At 38.1% G+C, this 22,776-nt stretch overlaps 2 protein-coding genes across 2 annotated transcripts; both read left to right on the forward strand.

Moving 5' to 3' along the window:
* Positions 1-924: 924 nt before the first annotated feature.
* mios (missing oocyte, meiosis regulator, homolog) lies at positions 925-9,375 on the forward strand. The gene is made up of 11 exons (XM_079469652.1): positions 925-1,035; positions 1,494-2,833; positions 2,995-3,093; positions 3,192-3,446; positions 5,269-5,438; positions 5,578-5,643; positions 5,732-5,890; positions 6,301-6,453; positions 6,537-6,741; positions 6,946-7,069; positions 8,313-9,375. Exons 2-11 carry the CDS (start codon positions 1,525-1,527, stop codon positions 8,401-8,403), a joined length of 2,631 nt encoding a protein of 876 aa, XP_079325778.1. The 5' UTR covers positions 925-1,035; positions 1,494-1,524; the 3' UTR covers positions 8,404-9,375.
* A 774-nt stretch (positions 9,376-10,149) lies between these two features.
* glcci1b (glucocorticoid induced 1b) lies at positions 10,150-22,510 on the forward strand. Its single transcript, XM_079470277.1, has 8 exons — positions 10,150-10,635; positions 13,121-13,242; positions 18,075-18,161; positions 18,575-18,673; positions 18,771-18,911; positions 20,755-20,884; positions 20,968-21,088; positions 21,391-22,510. Exons 1-8 carry the CDS (start codon positions 10,572-10,574, stop codon positions 21,653-21,655), a joined length of 1,029 nt encoding a protein of 342 aa, XP_079326403.1. The 5' UTR covers positions 10,150-10,571; the 3' UTR covers positions 21,656-22,510.
* The last annotated feature ends 266 nt before the right edge of the window (positions 22,511-22,776 follow it).

Raw genomic sequence — 22,776 nt, forward strand, 5'->3', positions numbered from 1 at the left:
TGCTCATTCATGTTTGGTCTTAAAGACAGAAAAAGAACATTTTCATGTCTTCTGTATACTCAATAAATGTGCATATTCTGCAATAAAAACACAGTTAATGTGATCAAAACACTCGATGTGGAGAAGAGAAATCGCCCATTTATGTGAACTTGCTGAACACTCGGCTTGGATATTGTAATCATGAATATGAATGTCAATTAACACAACACATTATAAATGTTTTATTTGTATAGGCAATGTAGATAAAACAAGATGAGAAGCATTTTTTTGCTGTAGCCTACATGAAATGAAATTAGTTTTACATTATAAAAACACCTTCCGCATTTTAAAACAATCACTTTAGTTTTTAAACAATTGTAATCCTGATAGTAATCAAATTGTTTTTACTAACTGTAACTGTAACCACTTAAAATCTGGAAAATACAATACAAGAATCCGCTGGCTCTCCTTCTTTTAAATATATATATAATAAAGAAATTATAAATACGACTATCAAACCTGTATGCTGTTGTTTTGAAAGAAATGCAAACAGAAAAAAATATTTTTGCCGAATGTTTATAAAACATTTCTTTACAAGCATCGGGCTGTTACATTAGCTTTGATGTAATTGATGGCAAATGTTAGTGGTTTTAATGAATTAATTTTGTTGTTTTTCAAAGGAAGCATAAAAAGTACCTACATAAAGATTCTCAAAAGAAAATATTTTTATTTTTTTAGTTGTATGAATATAAAGAGCAAGAACTTAACCATTTATTATAAAAACAGTATTAAATAAATGTATGTAGGTAACTTTAGATATTTATTTTTCTAACACTAGAATTAATATTATTACTTTATTCTATTTTCCATGATCGTAGATAATATAAAAATGTACAAATGTTAACAAGTAACATTATATCTATTTCCTCCCTCTAGTTCTTTATTACGCGCACGACGACTTTTATTTTGTCAGATGAATCCACACGTGGTTGACGATCAACGCTGCTTCCGGCTTCACATTACCTAAACAAACTTCAGCATGTATTCACGTCAAATGTGAGTAAATAAAAACGTATTGACATTATCTATGTAATTCATTTGCATCTTCGTGCATATTTTATTAAGTGTATTTATTAATGAAACTGGCGTCATTGGCATTATTGTTGCCGGCTCGAAAAGTTTATATGGGTAGTTTAGCTAGCTATAGTAACGTTAGCTAACTCACTATTAACCAATCTTTTGGTCTTTTAACCAAAAGAAACAACACCGCTATTTCTGTTTATATAAACATATTATATTGTAGCTTAATCATTATTATATTTTATTATATTCATGTCTGAGTAATGTTTGAACATGAAAATAAAAAATAATTTCATGGATTTAATTTATTGTTTTGAAAGATATTTATTAAATGTCGCTTTTTATTCCAATTTACTTCATTTAAACTCTTTTATGCATGTGAGATTGCATTAAAATAAATATACTATATCAATAACACGCATTATTTTCCCCAGGAATCTTCACTGAAGAAGACAGTTTTCTGCCATGTCGAGCGGCTACAAGCCAGATATCCTGTGGTCACCGCATCACGCAGACCGCTATGTGATCTGTGACACTGAACTCAGTCTGTACCGGATTGGACCCGCGGGAAGCTCTGAAACCAAAGCTGGAGCTCTTCCCCTATCTGAGGAGACTGCGGCGACGCTGTTGGCCATCAACTCCGATACTCCCTATATGAAATGTGTGTCCTGGTATCCAAAGCACGAACCGGAATGTTTGCTGGCCGTGGGACAGGCCAACGGCCGAGTCGTCTTGACCAGTCTGGGACAGAGCCACAACTCCAAATGTAAGGAGCTTGTGGGTAAAGAGTTTGTGCCTAAGCACGCCCGACAGTGCAACACGCTGGCGTGGAATCCAGTGGACAGTAATTGGCTCGCGGCCGGTTTGGATAAACATCGGGCTGATTTCTCAGTCTTGATATGGGACATAAGTAGTAAGTTCTCCCCCGATGCTTCTGTACCCACAGAGAAGCTTCGTCTGTCTGGAGACACGGATTCTGGACTGGTGGTGACCAAGCCGTTGTACGAGCTGGGTCAGAACGACGCTTGTCTATCTCTTTGTTGGCTGCCCCGTGATCATCAAAAGTTACTCTTGGCCGGGATGCACAGAAACCTGGCCATCTTCGACCTGCGCAACACCAGCCAGAAGACGTTTGTGAACACCAAAGCCATTCAGGGTGTCACGGTGGACCCACACTTTCAGGATCGTGTTGCGTCCTTCTTCGAAGGTCAGGTTGCCATCTGGGACTTGCGAAAGTTCGAGAAGCCGGTTTTCACGTTGACGGAACAACCCAAACCTTTGATCAAAGTGGCATGGTGTCCCACGCGCATGGGCCTGCTGGCCACGCTCACGAGAGACAACAACATAATCCGTCTGTACGACATGCAGCACACCCCCATGCCCTTCGGCGACGAGGGGGAACCCACCATCATCGAGCGGGGCGTGCAACCCTGCAGCGAGAGCATTATCAGTAGCCTCGCCTGGCACCCGTCGGCGCAGAATCGCATGGTGGTGGTGTCGCCCAACAGGGTTATGAATGACTTCACGGTGTTCGAGCGGATTTCATTGGCCTGGAGCTCCACCACGTCTCTCATGTGGGCTTGTGGGCGGCACCTTTATGAGTGTGCGGAGGATGCTGGGCCGGGAACGGCATCTATTGAAAAGGACATCGCCACTAAGATGAGGGAGCGAGCGCAGTCGCGCTACGGTCACGACACTGCCCAGGTGTGGAGAAATCACGTGCTGGCTGGAGGAGACGACCCTCAGCTGAGGTCAATTTGGTACACGCTGCACTATATCCTTTGCTGCAATTCTGTCTACTGTTTCAATCAAGAAATCAGACCAGTTGACAGATTTTTTGATCTTACTTTATTACAATCTTAAAGATTGCAGTTTAACTGGTTCATGTTGTCGTATTGTTTGGCTATCTAAATTATATTTCCTATTGGTTATCACTTATGAAACAGTACACGGAAAACGTGGAGCAGAAGCAACAGGGCAATAAACAATCACTCATTTATTCAGGCATCAAAAACATTGTCAAGACCAGCTCTGGTAAGTGATCAGAAATAACACGGTTATTCAACGTGCTGGAAACTGTAGAGATGATAGATTTCCAACAGAATTCCAAAGTTGGTATTTATCACTTTCAGGCACCACAGAGACGCGGCGGTGCTGGTCGGGCTCAGACAGACAGACGGATGTACCGCGGTATCACAGCGAGGAGCGCAGTCTGGCCTTGCAGTTGTGTGGCTGGATCAGTCAAGGGCCGGACATCGATGTGGAGCCCTTCCTCAAGACTCTGGAGCGAGAGGGCGAGTGGGAGAGAGCAGCTGCTGTAGCCCTCTTTAACCTGGACATCCGCCGGGCCATTCAGATTCTTAATAAAGGAGCTTCTTCAGAGAAAGGTTTGAGTGAGGAGACGCCAAGTGACAAAAGTTTAACTAGGAGTGTTGCAGTATACCCGTATTAACTGCACTAGAGATGTTGATTATATGATGATATAGTTGATATTATATCGTAAATAAGTAGCCACGATGATTACACCTTTTCAACTTTTGCAAAACCCCTTCAACCTTATTTTAAGTGATTTATTAGCTCAGTAAAAGATAAAACCCCAAATAAACAAGATGAAAAATATTATGTCAAATAAAAAAACGTAAAGAACATTAGCCTGATGATATTTAACAAAAAGGCCACTTTGGTCATATTCTGATATTCACTTGTGTTCAATTCAAATGTATTTTTATAGCGCGTTTCACAATTTTAAACTGTTGCAAAGCAGCTGTACATAAGTATAGAAACTGGTAAGAAAAAGAGGAATGTATATATGAAAGATAAAGACAGGAAAACTGAATATATGGAGTTCATTCTAACATGGTATTATAGACATTTTGCAATAGGATGTAAACTTAAATTGTTGAGGTTTCTAATGTTCTGAATATTTTATTTACTGTGCAAGCAAGAGTTGTGTATATTAAAGTTTTAATGAGATTTTGAATAGGGCTGTGATGGTGGCCGTGACAACCGCATCACCGCGGTGGTAAAGTGACATGATGGTGGTGAACTGCCACCGGCGGTAGTGCACGTCACTGTGACAAATATAAGTGTAATAATAATGACATTTGCGATAAGGATTGCTATTTGTAGCCTTTCAGTTTTGGATGGTTATATGAAAAATATTTTACATTAACACTGAAATTATTGGCATACTTTCCGACGGTGCGTTCGAGCACGGGCCTGCACGGCAAAACCCAGGTTATTCTGGGGGTTCTGCAATGGATCTAGTTGTGAAATGAACAGTTACGTCAAATCAAAACTGGCTATGACCCGCTTGCTTGCTGTCGGAGGGCGCGCAGGTTGTCTCGGTTATGTAGAGACAGCTTTTCTTTTGCGCTTCGAAAAGTACATCATCCGAACGTGCATTTAGTGCGGCTGGCTGTACACATCTTATTCTGGACAATGTCAACATGTTAGTTTCCCATCAACGAGAAGGTAAAAGTAACTTTTTTATCCCAATCTGTATAGGAAAGCCAAGGTAGGTTTAAATAGTTTGTTTCGAATGGAATTGTTAAGGACTGTATCTCTAATACACGACTGACAGAATTTGTCACTGCAAGAAGAGTAATAATATGAATATTCCCAACCACTGCACCGAAAACCGTCACCGTCACAGCCCTTCTCCAACACATTATATCTATAAAACATTTACGTCTCTAAGAATATAATCAGTTTCTACTCGGAAAGATGACTGAAATGCAGACAAACAGATCAAATATGTCATTTATAAGGGATAAAGGTTGCCTTTGGAGATACATAGAAAGTCATGTCTGCTTGCATCACAGAGTTCACAGAGGGACTGTTTGAGTTTCAGACTGGGAAACGGCAAACACCCCCAGCTATCTGTATATAAAATCTGAAAACGGTCTCATATTCTTCATAAAATGAGTTGATTGACACAAGCACAGTGCCTGTGTTACACAATACCTGTTAAACAGAGGTGCTGCTAATTCTACACACAGTAAATACCCCGAGGCTGCGGACGCGTCCAACATATGGGACTGTTTGCGTCTCATTCACAACTGCCTATTCATGGTGACATTCTAAGCACAATTTGTTTTGGCTAAAAGGTTTTGTGTTTATGGAGTATGACGCCTTTCAAAGGCTTATGTTTTTTTGCCTTGTGTCTTGTTTGTATGAAGCAAGGGGTTTCCTGTGTGTTTTGGTTAGGTGACCTGAATCTAAACGTGGTGGCCATGGCTCTGTCGGGCTACACGGATGAAAAGAACTCTCTGTGGAGAGAAATGTGCAGCTCTCTGAGACTACAGCTGAAGAAACCATACCTGTGTATCATGTTTGCCTTCCTCACCAGTGAACCTGGCACTTACGATGGGGTCTTGGTATGTTAAAAATTGCGATTTTAACACAGTTAAGGGGTGTTTCTATACATATTGTGAACCGGAAAGATCTTATGGTGTGTTAACACTTGTTTTAATCATCACAATGTTTACATAGTGTGCTGTATGCTTTTATTTACAGTATGAGAGTCGTGTAGCCGTGAGGGACAGGGTGGCCTTCGCATGCATGTTTCTCAACGACGCTCAGGTAAGAATCGCTCGCCCATCCGTTTATTCGACTCGTTCATCGATTTGCAGTAAATGACACGCTGCCATTGATTCTCTTTTCTGCTCAGTTGCCACGTTACATAGACAAGCTGACCAATGAGATGAAGGAAGCTGGCAATCTGGAGGGCATTCTGCTCACAGGACTGACCAAAGATGGAGTGGATCTGATGGAGAGCTTTGTGGACCGCACTGGAGATGTGCAGACGGCTAGTTTTTGCATGCTGAAGGTGAAAAAACTTCCAAAACAGAAAATCATGAAGATGCTAAATAAATCCCCCCAAAAAAACAAAAATGGTGTTATAATTTCTTATTGCATCACCAGTGTAGTCAGCCTTTGACTAGAATTTGTGGAAATATTATACATTTTATCAGGCAGAAGCCTCATATGATTTTTGAGTACTTATCGGATGCTTATTCTTATTATTGTTCAGTATACATTTAGTAAATAAAGAACGCTATATTTGTGTAATCAAAAGTAATCTTGGCACACTGCAAAATTAAATGGAAAGAAATGAAGAGAACATTGTTGAAACACATTTCACAATATTTACACACCGTATCAAACCAGTAAAACTGATGCAGGTTCAGTGTTAGATCACTAAAGATAAAAGACTGTTTGATGTGATGTTTGTTGTAGGGTTCCTCAGGAGAGGTACTGAAGGACCCTCGAGTACAGTGTTGGATCGAGAATTATCGCAACTTGTTGGACGCCTGGAGGTTTTGGCATAAACGGGCTGAATTTGACATTCATAGAAGCAAACTGGATCCCAGCTCGAAACCACTTGCACAGGTCTCAATCGTGGTTTTTTTTCTACAGGTTACATTTTGTTGGCAGTTCAGCTTTTCTTTGCTGACACTATTTTGTGTCTTCAGGTGTTTGTGAGCTGTAACTTCTGTGGAAAGTCGATATCATTCAGTTGTTCAGCGATGCCACACCAGGGCCGTGGGTTCAGCCAGTATGGGGTCAGCGGTTCACCGACAAAGTCAAAGGTCACCAGTTGCCCGGGATGTCGCAAACCACTTCCTCGCTGTGCCCTCTGTCTCATGAACATGGGCACGCCAGTGTCCAGCTGCCCAGGTATCATCAATATGAATTAATTTTATGAGTTTTATTCTGAAGTGTGTCAGCTGCAACAAGGAGCGCTGTGGTCAAACTTCGTCTTCTAGCTGAGGGTTTTAGGATCAGTATAGCTGTGAAATATTCCTAATATCAGTCATTACTTCATGTGTTTAATAGCCATGTGAGCTGCATCAATGTTCACTGTGACCTTCGTCTTATTAGGAAAAGCAGACGAGAAAGCTGATCTGACACGAGACAAAAAACTCGCTCAGTTCAATAACTGGTTTACCTGGTGTCACAACTGCCGTCACGGGGGTCACGCGGGTCACATGCTCAGCTGGTTCAGGTACGTAACGCCATAGTCAATCACACATTTTAATTTGAACAGTGGCAGCACAAAATATTGAAATATTGCATTGGTTTGCAATAACGTTGACCGCAATTTACTGTAACGGTGAAACATGGATGTTTTCTTTTCCCAAAAAGACTATAAAACACATATAGACAGTTTCAACAACATTGAACAAACGTTATGTGCCAAGACTTAACTACCAGAAGACCTCTGCAAAGAATCAACAACTGTTGAGTAGTTTTAATTTAATTAAACAATAAAATATCAATATAAATTAAATATCAAACAAATTGTTACACTTTAACTAAACACAGACCGGAAGTTAACTTTGGCCAGCATGTGCGTCCGATAGATCTATACAGTAGTGGCCAAAAGGGATGTCTAACTTTGGACAATTGACATCTTCACTTTTATTCATATGTTCTATTAAAGATGCATTCAAATGTTTGTCTGCATGTATGTTATAAACTTTAGCTTTATGTTTATAAAAGTTAAAGGATGCCTGATGGTAAATTACATACTGCACATGTGCAAGTTTATAAAGACAAAGCCTAGGACTACGAAATATTACCACAATAAATCATTAGTAACACAAAAAATGTATACAAAGTAAAGTGTTATAATTGTACATACCTTTGTGAAAAGTCCAATAAATTTCTTAAAACGTTGAAAGTTCTGTCCATTTTGAACCATACAGCTCATATTTTGGTTTAAACTAACCCGAAGGGGCATTTAAAGCAAAGAAAATTACATTTGGTGATATGTAATGTTTATATATTTTAAAATATGTTTTAATATCATTTAAGTTGATTTAACAAACTTTAAGCATTATCATAGCATTTCATGTTTTTCTTCTATATCATGCAGCCCTAATTTGTACCATTTATTTAAAGGCACAGTTGACCCAAAATAAAGTTTATGCACGAAAAACCAACATGAATAAATAAAACTACTGTTACACTAACAAAAATGAATTCATGCTGCAAAAATACATCAGTCAAAATGTAAAATACGGTCTCATTTGTAAGTTGCCTCTGGTAAACGAATGGATGTTATTGTTAGTTCATGTTAGCTTATGCCATTACTAATACTGAATAACAGAATTTTTAGGTGGAATAATCCTTTCACAACCTTAGATAAACAAAGCTTTAGGAAACTTAAATTCAACAATGGTTAAATACAGGACACTCTGTCATCTCAGTGTCAGATATATTAATGTATTTGTCTTGTTTTTCAGAGATCACAGCGAGTGTCCCGTCTCCGCCTGCACCTGTAAATGCATGCAGCTGGACACCACAGGCAACCTGGTGCCTTCAAATAGTGCATAATGTCTTTTCTTCCTTCTGGGTGTTTTAAATCTCTCCACTTTACTAGACGTCTGACATGAGCGTATGTGTCTTTCTGACACCGATGATGTGAACTACACCTCTGGCAGTAATGACAAGTAAAGCTGTTTGGTTGGTAGGATTATGTAACCTATGGTTAACTCATCCCACCCACAGACAGTTTGTGTTCGCAGAGACATTCAACCTGCTTGAGAAAGAATGTCTGACAGTGCCGTGTGTGAAATGCGGTTCAGAAGTGAATACAGAGATTCGATATGATAAAAACATTTTAGTTTCGCCGTTAAAGACGGAAAATGCTTTGACGTGAGGAGTTTGAATACGTGGAAGCAAAGTTTTGTTATGATTTGTTGCGTATTAAAGGGACAGTCAAAAAAAGTCATCATTTACTCACGTCGAGTTGTTTCAAATCTGTCCATTTCTTTGGTCCGAAAATCTTTCTCTGTGTTCAACAGATGATAGAAATGTATTCAGATTTGGAACAACTCAAGAGGAACATTTTTGGGTGAACTATCCCTTTCAAACACAATGAACCTTTTGAATGTTTGTCTGATTTCTAAACGGTCAAAGATCAAAACGAATGTTTTTGAACTATAACAGTAGCAGAAACCCTTCAGTTAACAGACTGCAAAGCACTAAACTTCATTTGAATTGTTTTAAAATGTGTTTTAACAACTTGATACACAAAGTATTTTCTTCCGAATTCTTCAGTTGTCTAAAATCTGTAGCTTTAACATTAGTGCCAAGTGTTGAGTTTTTGTTATTATGATTAATCTGAAGGTATTACAAATGCTGTTTTGTAGCGCTTACCTTAATTTATTGCACAATCAATGCAAACACGTCCAGGTATTTAAATGATTGTGTCTTTATTGTTTTGGGAATTATAAACTTATGTAATTAAACACATTGCTACTGTATGCAACAACAAATGTGCCCGACTACTTTCTGCACCATCTATAGCAGGGGTCTCCAACGTGGTGCCCGTGGGCACCTGGTAGCCCGCATGAACTCTGTAAGGTGCCCGCTAAACACAGAGCTCACCAATAATGCTCAAGACAGTGACAAATCTGTGACTATACCGATCAGCATCGTCATGAAAGTTTATTATTGCAAGTGTTATAAGCTTTACTATGTTCAAGTGCAAAAATATCTGAAAGAAACCTGAATTTGGTGTGAGCGTAAAAATAAGGCATCACGTGTTTAAAGTTTGAAAGCATGTTATCAACAAGTTGCCCTCTAGAGGATTTTATATATTTTGGTAGCCCTCGCTTACAAAAAGGTTGGAGACGCTTGATCTACAGTATTTCAGTATTATGTAAACAGATTCTCCTTCTTAAAAAAAAATCTATAATCTGCAGATTTAGATGAACTAAAATGAGACTTTACTCTAAGTAATGATTTTACATATGGTAGAAGTACACAATAAAGTCTCATTCATTAAACTTGGTTTTCAATTAAAATGTGTATACATATTGAATTATTGCACATTTACCTCTTAACGGATTATAACCTTATACGTATTGGTAAATGTTGAAATGAATATGATAAGATGAATAAGTAGAAATTTTGTTTATTGTTACTCCATATTCATCCTTTTAAAGAGGCTTGCATGTCATTTTTTGTTGAAATGACTGAATGGTGAGTCGCCTAAACAAAGACATTTTGGCATCTAACATAATCTTTTATCTCGAAATTCCAAGCAAACTTTCTCTGCTCAGACACCAAGACCATGAAAACAGCTGATGATATTCTCAACCGCAGCGTGTGCTCTTTTCTCCCCGCACAGCTAAACCCCACCCAACAGGAACTCCAACGGGCCCATTGGATCTTCTTGGTAGGAAAGCAAACACGAGCCAATGACGAACAGGCAGCATGTCTCGGGCTGAACACAAGACCTGTTTGCGTTACATTGATGAAGTTTAACGGGGAATAAAAAGCCGTGTAGCAGTTTAAGAGGAAGTCACGCGTCTAACAGCTTTACGCACGGACGCGTTTCAGTTCTCGTTACGCACCAGATGCGACGGTAACTCAAGCTGCGCCAGAGAACCTCACCGGCAGCGGAGATGGAGTTGTGACCGTATGGGATCTCATTCATTCTGCTTTTATAAACCTCATCCTCGTCCTCGTCCTCGTATTCCTCGGAGGCTGTAGATATGACGCACGTCCTTAAAGCCACCAAGATGCCAACAGAGTCTCACTTCAAAACAGCCGGGAGAGGTAACTGAACAAAAACATATGGTGTTGTCTTTTGTGAAAGTTCGTTAACTTTACATTTTACAAAACTATATTCAGTGTGACCGTATGTGTCATCATTACACGCATCTGAATATCTTGGTTTGCTTTCTTTCTTTTAGTCACATTTCAGTTTCTTTTCAGATTTGACTTCAAAACCTAATCCAGAAGGTTTTAGTCACTGGATCTTTTTTCTTGTTGTTGTTGTTTTAAGTGTTTGCATACGTGTGCACATACTTGTTTTGTTGTCTATACACATTCGCCTTGTTATTTTGCTTCGTGTGCAATTGATCTTTATCAGTTTGTATAATTATATAACTTTCCTCTCGCGCAATACAATATAAACTCGAACATTTTGTTGTAAATTTTCGTATATTTATCGGTCAATTTGAGCATTTTAGTATTTAGCATATTATGTCAAATTTAATGAAACATAATTAAAACATTTGCTGTTTAGGCGACACGTTGCGTGTATTTTCTACATTTATGTTCTTCTGTTCCTTAAATTTTGCACCGATCGCCAGCGCGTGCTGCGCAGAATTCCACATCCCACAATGCAACGCGCTCAATTCGCGTTTTACGATTTTTTTTTGATGAGAATGGCAGAAGTAAATCAAAACGTGACTCTTTGAATTTCCAAATAGTGATATGAAAGCTATTTTACACTGTTGGATTTTTTTGGGGTTTGTAATTGACTACTTTTTAATAAAAGTATTAAGGATACCAGCTAAGCATCTGTCTAGTCTACTTCTTTGTTTTACTGTGTTAATCTTTTGTGTTCAAGGTCACATCGTGCGAAAGAATAAAACACATTTTTTGACGTTTTGACAATCGTTCACATTTTGAAGCCCTCTGTCTTTATATCACTAACATATTATTCTCTAAAGTGTTCTGTACCTAAGAAATCCGAAAGCTTTCTGTCCGTGCACAATCTGCGCATGGAGTGTCTGATGCTTGTGTGGATTTGCATTTGAAACGCTTCACTTCCACACAAAGGCCTTGCAGCTGCCTTGCAGCAATCTGCAAGTGAATGTAGCCGTCCCCCCCAACAAATGCCCGAAAAAAAGGTGTGTACGCCGAAATATTGATGGTTCATTCAGGCCGTGTCAGTTTGTCAGGCCTGTACTGTAACCGACAGCGCTGGCTGAGTGACACTTACAATGTGTTTTCTTTTTCAGTCGTGTAAAACAATGAGCAAAGGGTAAAGGCCATACAATGGCATTTCGATGGCTCTTTTGCATACGTTTTGCCATTTCTGCTTGCTTGCACAGGCGTCTGTGTTGCAGATGCATGTGCTGCGGGCAGCGTGCAGGCGACTTGTTATGATATTCAGCTGTTGGTGTGTGTACGTGAATGTGGGTTTGTGAGCAGTTTCATTTTGTTTCATTTCCTGCTGTGTGTCTTGGAGCGGAACCCTAATGTAAGAACAGTCATTTAAAGGACACCCGCTGTTCCATAAATATTGCCAAAAGTTGTTTTTGGTTTGTGTTCTGTATTTTCGCAGTTCTTTCCGTGTAATGCCGTAGTACATATAGTAGTATATTTGACTCTGAATTTACTTTTTTAAAGGGCTAGTTCACCCAAAAATGAAAACACTGTCATCATGTCCTCACCCTCGGGTTGTTTCAAACATGTATACATTTCTTTGTTCTGTTAAACACAAAGAAAGATCTTTGTAAGAATGTTGGCAATTTTTCAGTTCTGGGACATCATACACGATCATAGTAGGAAACAAAATATTGTACCTTTTTGTTCTGTTCAACACAATGAGATATTTTGAAGAATGAAAAAAAACTAATATTTTTGGGACACCTTTGACCACCATTACATTCTTTCCTACTATGGCAGTCAATGATGTTCCAGAACTGCAAATTGCTAACATTCTTCCAAATATCTTTCTCTGTGTTCATCAGAACAAAGTTATTTTATACGGGTATGAAATTACACGTGGGTGGCAGAGTTTTTATCAATGTGGTGATCTGATTTCTGTATCGCACTTATATGATTTCTTATTAGTTTGGTGTCAAGCTAAAATATTACACTTTAGCTTGTGCTACACATTAAAGTAGTTAAATCAAGTTAAATCATGCATTTAACTTTCTAAAATACAGACAGTTTCAGCCTAGTGGATGATAAATGATCAAACTTTTGAATGCCCATTTGGGCAACGTTTATACATTTCATATGTTTTTTGCTTGAATCACTAAACGCCAACCTTGCAACCACATTGGAATTGTGCCGGTGGGAAATCATTTACGGGAATTATATTTGCTTCTGAAAACGTAATTCTAGTTTCTGTTCCATTCTAAACTCTGTCTGTTTTGTATGTGAACTGTCCTTTGACAGTATAGATACAAGCTCATCACTTTCCATTGACACCCACCAACTTCCTCTCCATCACTGCAGTGCCGTCATGTCACTGGCTATTACCCACATAATCACTAACATCCACTCTGCGTTTTCTCAACAGCACGATCGGCCAGCCGACAGCCAATCTCATTGGACGATCTTCCTGAGAAGTACCTGATTGGACAGTGGCCGCGAGAGCCGTACCATCCCCGGCCCTCTTCCATGAGTGATAAAGCCACACAGGTGAGACAATGTAAAAATGTGTGACTTATTGTGTTGTATTACAAAGCAAACGTGAAGCTTCTCTGAACCGTTATTGCGATTACTTTGACCTACTGGTGTCAGAGATGTATCTATGAACTCATTCACACATTCACAGTTGTCGTTTATTATCACATTATCTATGAGCTATATAGACTCTTATGTATGTTGTAATATCACAAATTGTTGTATAACAAATTTCCTTTCATGAAATGTTTTGTGTAATTGAATATTGCAACATTTACGCATTGTATGCGACCATGGCCCATTGTACTTCTGTATAACCTAGCGAAAGAGGATGTGAGACAAAATGTTGGATTGTACTTCTATGCGTCATGACACAATTGGTTTATTTAGAAATATGACTTGGTAACATCAGCTGAAGAAAAGTCACATTGGAAGCTAAATTAATACAATGCTTTTAAAGGTTTACAAAGAGTTTATTGCATATATTAACCCCACACAAGGAGATCAAGATTGTTCATTGAGAAAGTTAAAAGTGTAAGTCCATGCTGACTAAGTTAATGAATACCGATTTGGGTAATGTTGATGAGAAATGTTTGAGCTCATATTGAGATATTCAATAATATCTACGGTTGATTGGATACTCGGCAAATCTGAGCTCAGTTTGAGACGGTGACATCACTTCTGAAACTCAAAAACATTTTTGATATTTTGCCTTTTTTTCAAGAGAAAGATCTGTGATGTGGAAGATTGAAATGTCCAGTCCATGACATTTAACGGCATCTAGCGGTGAGGTTGAGATTTGCAACCCAACGTCGCACTCCATCCCCCCTATTAAAGCACTACGGAGACTGACACAGGACTAAGATGTCGTCACGTTTTCGCATCTTTGCCGAAAGAGATAACGTATTTACGAAACGACTTCTGTAGAGCAGTTTGTCCTTTTAGGGCTACTGTAGAAACAACATGGTGAATTTAATGTAAGGAGACCTGCGGTGTATGTAGATAGAAATAGCTCATTCTAAGGTAATAAAAACATAACGCTTCATTATGTGAAGTCTTTCTACACCTCCAAAGACCTAGTTATATATATTATATTGCATTTATGTCAATAGACCCTCCAAAAAGTTACACATTGGACCTTTAAGCAAAAGTTTACCCAATCTCATTGATGGGAGAAAAAACCTATGTTTTTTTTCTTTTGGAATATTCACCAGGGTTTTTACTTATTCATTTTTGGCTAAAATAATCATTTGTTTGTGCTGATGCTTATAGTCACAACAGCATCGCAAAGTCTTTTGGCTGTGCCGAGACCTCCGGTCCCCCCTAAAACAAAACACTCTCAAAAGCCCAATGCTTTACGGCAGTCTGCTGCCATACAAAGTTTTTTTCTGGTCTTGTCTGCAGTGAATTCTTTCTGGAGGTGCAGCAGTTTGCACCTGTCGTCCTGCGTGTGTGTGTAGGTGTGTACACAGTACCTAATGGTTGAGAATGCACATGGCTGTGTATCTCCTCACCACCTGGCGCTCTCCGACCGTTCTTTGTGTGCCTGCGCTGAGCTGCCTGCAGCGACCTCCATACATATGCTAATGTGCAAACCGGCTTGCGGAGGCCTCGTCATCCCCGAGCGCAGAGAATGTCAAAATAATCCTGTTCCTCTCGACATCTCTTTCTGTGTCACACCACAGGACGGGGCTCTGCGGCCCTTTGTCGACACTCGCAGCTTTTGTCATGGTTTAACATTATAAATGAATAAATGATTCGTGTTTTAAGAGTTCTCGAAGACTGTCTTGAAGAGAACATGAATTTAAGATTGACCCTGTTTATTCTTTTAATACTTCATGATATTATTGTTGATAATAATATTGGAAGATTGTATTGCTCCGAGGTTTCATAGCTCATGAGATAAAATTTTTTTGTTGTTTTGTCGACTTAGTGGCAGAGGTTCCTAGTATATTTTCGAGTAAAGTTGCTGAGAGAAATAAAAATGAGACTAAGATATGAACTTTTGACTGCAGACTTGTCAAATCTGAGCTCAGTTTGAGACATTGTTGACATCTTTAATGGAGACATTTTTGATGGAGACAGATCGCTTGCACAATTATACCGTTATTGTGGTTCAGATCTTACTTATCAGATAGACATCAATTTGTCCATTTAAATGGGGAATCAACAAATCTAACGCAAGTAAATTATGGATTACCTCAGGGATCGGTTCTAGGACCCTTGCTATTCTCCATACACATGCTGCCCCTTGGGAACATTATTAAAAAACATGGAATTAGCTTCCATTGCTATGCAGATGATACTCCGCTATAAATCTCATCAAGAATAGATGATTCCTCCCAGCTTTCCAAATAAGCAGAGTCTATCGAAGATATAAAACATTGGATGACTTGTAATTTCCTTCTTTTAAATTCTAATAAAACTGAAATATTACTTATGGGACCAAAGACACGCAAACCGAATTTTTCTGATTATAAACTGCAAGTTGAAGGTTGTACTGTTACTCCAACAAATACTGTAAAAGATTTTTAGACATATTAGACCTGTCATTTCGAAATCACATCTCAAATGTCACAAAAACAGCCTCAAAATAAAGAAATGTTGGCAAATTACGAAATATTCTATGTGTTGGCTGACACGGAGAAGCTTATTCATGCATTTGTGACCTCAAGACTTGACTACTGTAATGCTCTACTTAGTGGTTGTCCTGCATCGTCAATAAACAAACTACAGTTAGTTCAGTACGCAGCTGCCAGAGTTCTAACCAGGTCCAGAAAATACCATCACATAACGCCAATGTTATCAACCCTTCACTGGCTTCACATTAAGTATCGTATTGACTTTAAAGTTCTTTTAATCACTTATAAAGCCTTAAAGGGTTTAGCCCCTACCTACCTAACAGAGCTTCTATCACACTACAACCCATCACGCTCTCTAAGATCTCAAAACTCAGGACTTTTGATAATACCTAGAATAACTAAATCCACCAAAGGGGGTCGAGCTTTCTCATACGTAGCACCTAAACTCTGGAACAGCCTTCAGGACTCTATTCGAGGATCAGACACACTCGCCCAATTTAAATCTAGATTAAAGACACATCTTTTCAGCCAAGCATTCACTTCAAGCAAAATATGCTAAATAAACCACCAGGAGATGCTGACATTAGATATTATTTACTAGAATAAATAAACACCATGTACTGTGTTTTACCTTTTTTGTGTTTTTCGGTTTTCTTATTTTCCCCTGTAAAGCTGCTTTGGAACAATGCACATTGTGAAAAACGCTATAGATATATATATACCCATATATATATATATATATATATAAATTGCATTTAATTATCATTGATGTCTGGGAGAAACACAAATTTCTTAAAGAAATACTTACAGATTTTGAGATACTAAAGAGAAAACATTTTGTTTGAATTTTGGGATTCTCTTTTATTTTTACTTTAATTTAGCTTTGCAAACAGCTTGCGTACAACAAAGTTTCCGCATTGGACACATGCTAACTAAAACCGGTTGTAATTCAGTTAGGATGTAACGTAAGAAGGGAGCTCACTGTGTAGGCAGCAGGTTTTGGAGAAGAGCCAACATCTCTTCAGATCAAAAAGAGCTTCAGTTAAACCTACAACAACCCACAATGACATTTCAGTTCTCCGTATGATACCTCACCCTTAACTTCCATACACTTCGAGTTTATCTTCTAGCATACCATTAAAACAAAACGTATTCAAGAGCCTGAAAGTTCAAGTTGTAACACGACAAGACAGGTTCCTTTGAAAACTAGAGAATGGGTGTCGGGAAGAAAGACTGAAGTTCATGTTTGGGGTCAAGATGTCCATCTTGCGTGGCTCTTTTTGTAGCTCGAGGTCTTTGTCTTATTATGGTGTTGGTCAAAAAGACAAAGAGCATTATCGGACCACAAGCATCCTGTTGTTGCTTTGAGACTTTGAGATTATATTCTAAAGCAAACAGGATAGTAAAGAGATGGCTTTAAATATTATATACAGCTGATATCTGTACACTGCACTCTTTTCTTGTTTTACGGTATAAATATCTTCACATTGTGATTAAGAGATATATTAATCACGAGAATCAAAAGTGGTTTATTCAAAATCCGGTATAAGTTTATGTAGTAAGTACTAGGCTACTTGTACGTGTACCATTTTAGTACTGCTTGGGACTATATAGCCCGCTTTTTAGTTTAGAAAAGTAACTTAAATTTAGAGTGCACAAATGTGTTTTTAGAAGTACATACTGAACGTATATTTCTGAGAAGTACACAAAAGTACAGTTTTTATTTTTACTTTCAAAAAGTATAGTACTAGTGCACTTTATAAACGGGGCAAGTGAGGAAAAATATCGGCCACATTTTTGGGTTTAAGACTTAATATCTTACATAATTTTCCTCTTTAAATAAAAGTATATTTTTAATAAATACTTACGTATTTGCGCTGGGAAACAAGAAATAAATTTTGCGCAACATATTTTATTGTATATGTGATGTTAAAGGCATGCAGTGCAGTGGCTGTTTGTAATGCGGTAAAAACAAATGTTGGAGTTAAATGTAGACTTATTCTAGATGTCAATTCAAACAAATGTGATAAATATGAACCGTCTATATCGCAGAAAGTTGGAATTGACTGTTTTGTTCAAGATCACCGAAAGCCTTGTGTTCTTCACAGATAAGATGCAACTTATATGTCAAAGAGACTGTGTGCTTGCCATGTTGTGCTTTTCACTGCTATCAAAACAAGCAACGTTTGGTTGCCAAACCCTGATCTGTATCCAGTGCTGTACGTTTGCCTATATGATCTTACCCCCGTATGATGTTTATTGTAGACGCCTGGCTTCTGGAGTGATGATGGAGGAGAGATGAACACACACAAGCGCTCAGCATCATGGGGCAGCGCTGACCATCTCATGGAGGTACTTCTACATATAAAAACACCTGCGTATACACAGACAAACTTGAGACGGATGTGCTAAATATATTTAACCTTTATGAAACAACGGCTGATGACGTGTAATGATTTGTGGACATAAAATTGATGTGATGCTGGGTTATTTGCCTTATGTGCATTCACAAAGCCGTCTTTTCTACAGGATCTTTTTTTAACAAGCTCAATGGTAGATTAAATCTATAATGTCAGACCAAGTCACCATTTTAACATGTATGTGGACTTTTTTCAGCATGTAGGAATCGAACCCACAACTTCAACTGAGCTCAAAGAACATAGATTATATAACTACACATGAGTAGTGTATTGATATCTGTTAATGTTCAAGTTTCGTGCTCAGTGTTCCTTCCTTCTGTTTCTGACGTTTCATGTGATTTGTAGATCACTAAACTTCGCCAGCAGCTTCAGCGCAGTTTGAAGGGAAGCCGCAGTGTGAAGGAAAAAGAAGACGTAACATCCACACAGCCGTCACAAACACAGGTGCGTAATTGTGCGCGTTTGTGTTTGCTCTCTCTTACATTACTTCTCTACGATCTGCTTTTAAATGAAAGTGTATTTATTTTGTGTGTGTTTTCAGCCAAAGCATCTCTCAGCATCTTCATCTAAGCCGGTCTTTGCACGGCCTGTCATACGTAGAATTCCCAGCTATACTGACTGTATTAACCAAGAGTTAGAAAATGTGTTCGTCTGTGAAAATTGGGGGAGGATGGAGAAGAAGGTACACACACACACATCCCACAGCCGTAGGGTTTTTATACTGTACAAACTAGTGATCGACTGATATAGAGTTTTTATAACTGATACAGATACCAGTTATTTGCATGATTATGTGGCCGATAGTCAGAACCGATATTTATTTACTGTCATACTGTTTTAATTTATAAAGCAGCAGCAACAATGATATTAACAATATGCGAAATAAATGTAGAAAGTAGAATGACGTAAAAGTTTCTTGAACTCAACCTTAAGTAAATCAGACTTTCAAGGCGACACAAATCAGCGAATCATCTGTCCGCCTGTGTCGTCAGTAATCAGGTGTCTTTTAGGACCCTAAATCTAACAACGACGAACAATTCGTGTCTTTTAATGGAAAAAGCACAGAAAATATAGGTCCGTCTAAACAAATGTCAAGTAAACGAGTGTCATATATCCAATTTCTTTCGACTTGAGTCCTAATGATTACTGCCTTGTGATCACAAAGGTGAGCAGATGTGAACTTATTTGTATGCATAAACAATGCAACGTGCAATAATGTACAGGATGACTTCACCGCATTGAGGGGCTGAGGCACGTGCACTGTAAAATATTGGGCATGAACCACCTCCCCTTTACTAGATCACTTAAGATATAGGTCGTGGATGTGCATTTAACATGACAAAACCCAAAGCATATCGCCAACCAGAGAGTGGCTCAAGAAGCACATTCAATTTCCCAGCCAGTCTCGAGACACCAGTCCTATAGACAATCTGTGATGGGGCTGTACTCCAATTTGCTGAGCAACAACCAAGAAACCTTAGAGATTTATAGAGGAAATAAAGTGTATCCTGACACATGTGCAAACCTGGTGACAACTATCAGAAATGACTAACCTCCGTGCTTGCCAACAAGGTTTTCTCCACAAAGTACAATGTTATGTTTTGCTCGGGGGTCGTATTATTATTTGAATGACAGAAATGCAAATCAATTTATAACCTTTATAGAAAATTTTGTATATTCCGTCTCTATCAGTTAAAATAAACCGACCATCAAATTATAGACGAACTTACAAAATCAGCCGGATCAAATAATAATTTCGCTCACTGTTTGAAGAAAATGCATTTTATTCAACTGAAAATTGCAAAATCTGTTCATTTAACTTTTTTTGTTCAGTAATTCAGTAAACGCATTCAGTAAACACTAACAACAAGTTATACACGTTTTAGTATCTTGTCTGTACTGGACTTTAAACAGATGTTGAGTCTATTGTTGGTGATAAAGAATGGAATATTTCCCCTCATTATATCTATCAAAATAATATCCTGCATCAATATATGTAACATCAAACTAGATTGAAATCAAAAGTAATATCAGAGGATATAAAGGTAAAACGATATATCGGTTGATCTCTAGTACAAACTGTATATTCCATGTCCTTAACCTTATTCTAAGCATCATAGGAAACTTTCTGCGTATTTAATGAAAATCACAATTTACAGTATTTACTGAGTAATGGAGTTATTCTTTAAGATATGCATTTTTATTTTATTCTTCAATTCAATTTTATTTCTGTACACATTTTTGCATTTTTCCAAAGGTGGAAAATTATAAAATAAAAAAAGGTGTTGCATTTTTTCATAAAGTGTACATTAGCTAAACTCACTGTGAAAAAATATGATATTCAAGCGTGTAATTAGATTTTTTACATAATATACCTCACCTAATATGTTAGATTGTAATTTTCATCCAAATGCTCTTTCGTACCTCTGTGCTTTATGAGATGACACTGTAACGATCAATCAAACATATATAGATCTTAATGTAACAACAGGTTGTAAAAAAATCCATATGTTCTTCTGGTTCAGGCGTTGGAGGTACGAGATGGTGGGCGTGCACCTGTTCCACCTCTGCATCACAGTGATGTTAACCCTCACGACACAGAGGTCTCCTGTAGTCCACGCGGCTGTTCTTCTCCATCTCTGGACACTGAGAAAGGTACAACAAAAGCACATACAGATGTCACTTAAACAATAATGATTATTATACTCCTGGGCAGAGACTTAATTTTGCTTTTTCAGATCGCACAAGAGATTCACCCGTCCCACAACTCGCCTGCTCACCCACACCCAACCACAGTTACACATTTAAACGCGAGCCTCCCGAAGGCTGCGAGAAAGTCAAAGTGTTTGAAGATATTGTGTAAGTACCTTCCCTCCTGTAATGGTGTGTTTTCAGACATTTTCTGAAAATCTGGGTCGAATTGTGGTGTCCACAGGTGAAAATTCTTAAAAAGTAAAACAAGTTTACAGAATATAAACTTTTACAAAATACAACATTTAATCGTTCTTTTTAAGTGAAGTTGCTATTAAAAATAGATGTTTAAAACTATACTTTATGTTGCCATTGAAACACATTAACATTTTTTTTTCCAGTAAGGGATGCCATATTTTTCTCTGTCTGTACATGAAATTTGGTCTTATATGGTTCTTTTTTCTCTTTAGTACTTGTAGGACCCAAGGCTTTCCCATCTTCTCCTGTCCAGACAGAAACAAGGTGAACTTCTCTCCAAGCGGTTCAGCGTTCTGTCCCGTGAAGCTGCTGTGTTCATCGTTTTTCCCTGCAGAACGCACCGCTCGGCCCGGTTCTCTGGATCATCAGACCGCAGGACAAACGTCGGCCTTATTTACGGAGGCCTCGGCACAAAACGGCTTCCATCCGGTGCCTTCTGAACACCGCAGTATTAGAAAGTGCCTGCTGCTTAGTTAGCCAATCAAATCTGACAAACTTTTATATGTAAGCTGTCCGGAAAACCCAGAGAAGAGCCTTGCTAGGGCACGTTTGAAAAGGGTTGTACAAAAATCTCCTGTGTACTTTTTTTAGCCGTTTCACACTGCACAGACCTTTACTTAACCGCACAGCATCTTCTAACTAACCTGGTTATGAACATTAGATTTGTAAACGGATTAGCTGATTAAATACTGTTATCGATAATCTTTAAGGCAAATGGCCAAAAATCTCACATGCCTTAAACACCTGACTCAGGTTAAACCTCCTGAAGGGCTGAGTGACCTTTTCAGCCTATGATGATATTAAATACATTTCTTGGTATTTATTTAAACTGTGATTTTCTTTTTTTTGACTACTGAATATTTGTTTTCATATATCGGATGAACTGTCATTTCGACCAAACAGTCGTTATTAATAAGTAAAGGCAAATACTTTGTGAAGGTTAAATATATTTCATTCAGCCTTAACTTCAAATCTTCTGTACTGAACTGGGTTTTATGTGACATTGTTCTTTAACCATCATTGGTTCATTATACTGCTGGATCCTCACATTAAAGTGACCTTAAATGCATACTATTTGCATATATTTACACGTGCTTCTGGTGTTTTTATTTCAGCCTATCCTATCTGTGAGTGACACTTTGATTGACTTTTATAAAACCTGTTTACTTAAACACTGTAATAAATAAAGGCAACATTAGGTAACATTGCATAATCAATTAACTTAAAAACTTTAGTCAAAATGTTGTGTAATGTGAAATGCAACTGAATGTCACTTTAATATCATTAAATTTCAAATTAATTCGATTTCAACTTGGTTGAAATGGGCTTTCTACATTGACTTAAGCAGAGTAATATTTTCGGACACAGGTATAGTCATGCTCTCCTCTTATTTCTAATTATCTTCGCCATTTAGTACCAGCATATTAATGCATAAAACATTACATAATGCTTTAAAACTTTATAAATATATTTTTTTCCAAAACAGCATTGATAAGAACTCAGTAAGGCTGTTTGGTCTAATTGTACATATAAGGTGTTCTGTGAATTAATGTTGTTTCAATACGATAAGTAAAAACGTTATTGTATAGTGCATGTTT

Source organism: Barbatula barbatula (assembly GCF_947034865.1).
Source record: "Barbatula barbatula genome assembly, chromosome: 12".
In the NCBI taxonomy this organism is placed as follows: Eukaryota; Metazoa; Chordata; class Actinopteri; order Cypriniformes; family Nemacheilidae; genus Barbatula; species Barbatula barbatula.

What these genes read in the sequence shown, in the direction of transcription:
- mios (XM_079469652.1), top strand. Translation starts at nt 1,525, where the DNA reads ATGTCGAGCGGCTACAAGCCAGATATCCTGTGGTCACCGCATCACGCA. An exon ending in AGGAGCTTCTTCAGAGAAAG is followed by an intron (nt 3,447 to 5,268) that starts GTTTGAGTGAGG and finishes TGTTTTGGTTAG; the next exon opens with GTGACCTGAATCTAAACGTG. An exon ending in GCCAGTGTCCAGCTGCCCAG is followed by an intron (nt 6,742 to 6,945) that starts GTATCATCAATA and finishes TCGTCTTATTAG; the next exon opens with GAAAAGCAGACGAGAAAGCT.
- glcci1b (XM_079470277.1), top strand. Translation starts at nt 10,572, where the DNA reads ATGACGCACGTCCTTAAAGCCACCAAGATGCCAACAGAGTCTCACTTC. An exon ending in TGAGTGATAAAGCCACACAG is followed by an intron (nt 13,243 to 18,074) that starts GTGAGACAATGT and finishes TGTTTATTGTAG; the next exon opens with ACGCCTGGCTTCTGGAGTGA. An exon ending in GGGGGAGGATGGAGAAGAAG is followed by an intron (nt 18,912 to 20,754) that starts GTACACACACAC and finishes CTTCTGGTTCAG; the next exon opens with GCGTTGGAGGTACGAGATGG.